A 3,737-nucleotide genomic window follows, 5' to 3' on the forward strand; every position below is an offset into this window, starting at 1 on the left:
CATGAACATTCACGTAGTGGTTATGTAATACAGCGAATCGATAATAAAAAATCTGCGTCGACAAATTTACATAATCGACGTGATCGATTATTTCAACTAATCGGTGCAGCCCTAGTAAGTACTACTCTGGAAGCTGCACCAGCCAGCTGAAGTTTGTGAAACAGAAAATGAGATTGAATATTAGTTTTAGTATTCTGCACATGCTGTGCTGTCTGGGGATGTGGCTGGATGCTCTTCCCTTGGATTTAAGAGATGTTTGTTTGTAGGGGACACACAGTGTTTCTCAGCTTCTGCCGGGCTTTGTTGTCCAGATCCGAACACAGCCTCTTTTCTCTCTTCGCTCTCTGTTCCTCTCCACCTGGGAATACAAAGCAATCWACACTAATGAGCCAAGCCAGCTCCCTCCTCTAATAAAAAGCTAATGAAAGACRGGGTAGATTTTAAACCAAGAGCTCGGGCAACACCATTATTTCTGATCAGCAAGAGGTGGCCTTGTAGCTGCCCTCTGTTCTTTTCTAATAGCAACATTTTCTTTCATCATTCCAAACGTCTTCCTCTTCAGCTGGCCCTCGWCGTCACACAGAGTACACAATCACAGACTGAAAGCTCGCTCTGTTGTATAATGGAGAGTAGTGATGGTTCAGTCAGCCTGTGGACTTAATGAGAATCTGGAATTGGATAAAAAAAATTGGTTCAAAACATCAAACAAATGAGAGTGGGTGGATTGCTGTGTTTCTGTGATTTTTGAGCGACTTTCTGCTGGTGTTTGTAAGGACCTCTCCAACAAATATACAACTGCTTTCTGGTGTTTTTAGGAATTAATGCCAAGCCTTGAACTGTTTTAAAAGGATGTAAATTAAAGTTTGCACGTTTTTAAAWTTTAAAGTGTGGTTCTGTGGAATAATATCATATCTGTGGTACTGGCTCGTTGAGCGGCAGAGGAAARCAACAAGAGGTTCTTCCCGACATGCATCAAACAGTTTTGACGAGCGTCTGACCTGGAAGAACACCATCGACCAACTTGAGGTATTGAGTGTGTTTTTGATGCTCACAACGCGTTCGGTGTGAACACAGCATTAGTGCGTTCCTTTGGCTCCAAAAAATAATTGCGATCACCCCCTCCGCTTACAAAGTTTATAGAAGCTTATGAAATTTATGTAGAGTAAACAAACCAAAACTTTCAACAAACCCGAAGATTGGCACGGTGCCCGGAGACGTCCGGAGGCATCACCTCTTCAACTCTTGCTACAGCTGGCTGCTGCTGCCACTATTTTTGCTTGAAAATACTCACAGATTTCTTGGTAAATAAACGTGTAATGCAAACTTGATTTCTGAGTCTGAGTGGGTTGTGTCCTTGAGCAAGACACCTAATTCCYAACTGCTAACCTGGTGTTTACATAGCTGCCCGCTGCTGTACTTACGTGTTGCGTTGATGACAGTACATAACATATTCATGTTCACATGACCCGCTATGAAACATTTAAGATTGTAGTTATAAAGTGGCAGCAGTCCACTTAGGTCTTGGCTGTTCTATGAACTGTCTACAACAGGTAAGATAGTGTTTATAATCTTTCCACRGAACCCCACTTAAAACGATCTGACTTGTGGCTTTAAAGCCTTGCAGGATAAAAACATTAAATTGTGTTTGTGCAATTTTTTCCAGACAGTCTTGCAGACATAATTGTCGTGATGTAAATTGTTTATTGTTATTAGTCTTTCYGAACAAATAAAAATGACCGTCAATGGTTTTATTAGTGAAGTCACGGCTCTCGTCTACATTTATGTTTGAGAAGTTCACTCCGGTAACACAGAGATGCTGTGTGGGATTTTTGTCCCTTGTATGAGGTTGGATTGCACCAATGAGTGTAATATAAAAGTTCTGAGGAAAGGTCAGAGTTATTTTGCAGCAATACTTCGGAGAACATTTTAAGAGATGTATTTTTTTTTTCATTTTTGTTTATAAAATAAATCTTCATCTAAACTATGCTCACAAAAAAGCTGAAATGACTCATCAGGCTTGTTGTTGCCAAGAACATCCTCATTATTAAAATTTACAGAAAATATAAATATTTTCCTGAAACATTTGTATGCTTTTGTTTTATTTTGTATTTAACAGGGTTTTTTTTTAGGTATAACATTTTTGAGCACACAAAGTTTTAATTTTGATAAGTTTAMGATAAAATAAGACTTGGAATAAAATATTCCAAGTCAAATTTATATATATCAGTTGTTTTGATCATCATTTATCAGAAGTGCGTACTGAGAGACTGTAAACTACATTTTTTGCTTATTTTTCTCTATTTTTCCCACCAAAAATTCAGTCTACATGTGGACGAGAAGTTAAAATGCTGCCAAAAATCAGTTTTTAAAAACTAACCAGAGTTGTGTGGGCGGGGCCTCAGTGGCCATAGCCGGTTCCAGAGTTTCAGTGCAGTCGTGGCTTTTCTTTTGGAAACAGCAAATAAGTAAGTGATAGTCAAATCTAAAAGTCATCCCCTGTGGCTAAAATGTCCAGATATGCACATCAGTCAACTCAATGCATACTGCTGATGCTTAGACCAACAAAATCAACAGAGATGACTGAGTGGAATCTTTACTGAAGACAGAAACTTGAAGTCATCAGGTGTTTAAAACSTCCCCATGGTTTTCTGGATTCCTCCCTGATGAATGCTGTCACGCCTCTGTGTGGGTCGTTTTATATCTSGGCTTAAGAATTGTCATCCTTTTGCTAAAAATGCCACAGGCCTTTTTCTCATTTCGAGTTCTCTTCTTTCAGAGACGGGCTCTCTGCTGCAGTCCTTAGTGGAGGGGGACTTTGAAGCAGTTTTGCTGAGCCCCCAGGTCTTGGATCTGCTCACCGGAGATGGCAGCTGCAGTGAGGAGGAGGACGTTGAGTCGTACCTGGAGAGGCGGCTGCTCCTGTATCTAACTGATGGCTTTAACGACACCCGGACCAACAGGTAATACAGCAGGAAAGCAGCTGTTAATCAGGACAGGCTTAGATGAACTAATGTTTTGTGTAAACCCATTCCTCTTCTTGGCTGCAATAAGAACACCAGTCATTGGTTCAAAGACTGAAGTATAAAACACACATAGAGTTTAAATCACTAGACTGAGCCCCACCTATCCCCTCCCCTATATTAGCATCTGTGACAACATGGAGGAGCAAAAATGCTGACCAAACAGGGCAACAGCCCAACTGGATATGTGTCACAAATGATCTGTAGTCATTTTTTGTTAGTAATTGCCTCCGCCAAGGGAGAGGTAATGTTTTCGGTCACGTATGTCTGTCTGTTGTTCTGTCGTTCTGTCTGTGGACAACATTACTCAGAAACTTGTAGACGGATTGTCATAACATTTTTACCACATGTAGGTACTGGGCCAAGGAACACACCTTTTAATTTTGGTGATGTTCCGGATCACAGTGTGTGTTATGGATTAATTATGTGTATCTATTAGAGATCGACCGATACAGGTTTTTGAAGGCCGATACCGATACCGATTTTTTAAAAATCAGTCTAACCGATACGCCGATACGAGCAGCCGATATTTTTGGGCCGATTCTTGAAGCCGATACTAACTTTTCTTCCTCCATTAACAATGATAACAATAACAAATGTTACACAGGTCTCAACGTAAAAAACATTTATTAATAAACAAACAAAACATTAACAGTGGATAGCAGACAATATGTACATATACAGTGTGTGTGTGTGTGTGTGTGTGTGTGTGTGTGT

General features: G+C 40.1%; 1 protein-coding gene across 1 annotated transcript in view; it reads left to right on the top strand.

Moving 5' to 3' along the window:
- LOC106513976 (tetratricopeptide repeat protein 27) overlaps positions 1 to 3,737 on the top strand; it is a 26,116-nt gene that overhangs the window by 11,043 nt on the left and 11,336 nt on the right. Inside the window, exon 2 of the mRNA XM_014003047.1 lies at positions 2,777 to 2,960. Within this exon, the coding sequence (XP_013858501.1) occupies positions 2,777 to 2,960 (184 nt within the window). The remainder of the gene's footprint in view (positions 1 to 2,776; positions 2,961 to 3,737) is intronic.

Source organism: Austrofundulus limnaeus, unplaced genomic scaffold (genome assembly GCF_001266775.1).
Source record: "Austrofundulus limnaeus strain Quisiro unplaced genomic scaffold, Austrofundulus_limnaeus-1.0 Scaffold0, whole genome shotgun sequence".
Lineage (NCBI taxonomy): Eukaryota > Metazoa > Chordata > Actinopteri > Cyprinodontiformes > Rivulidae > Austrofundulus > Austrofundulus limnaeus.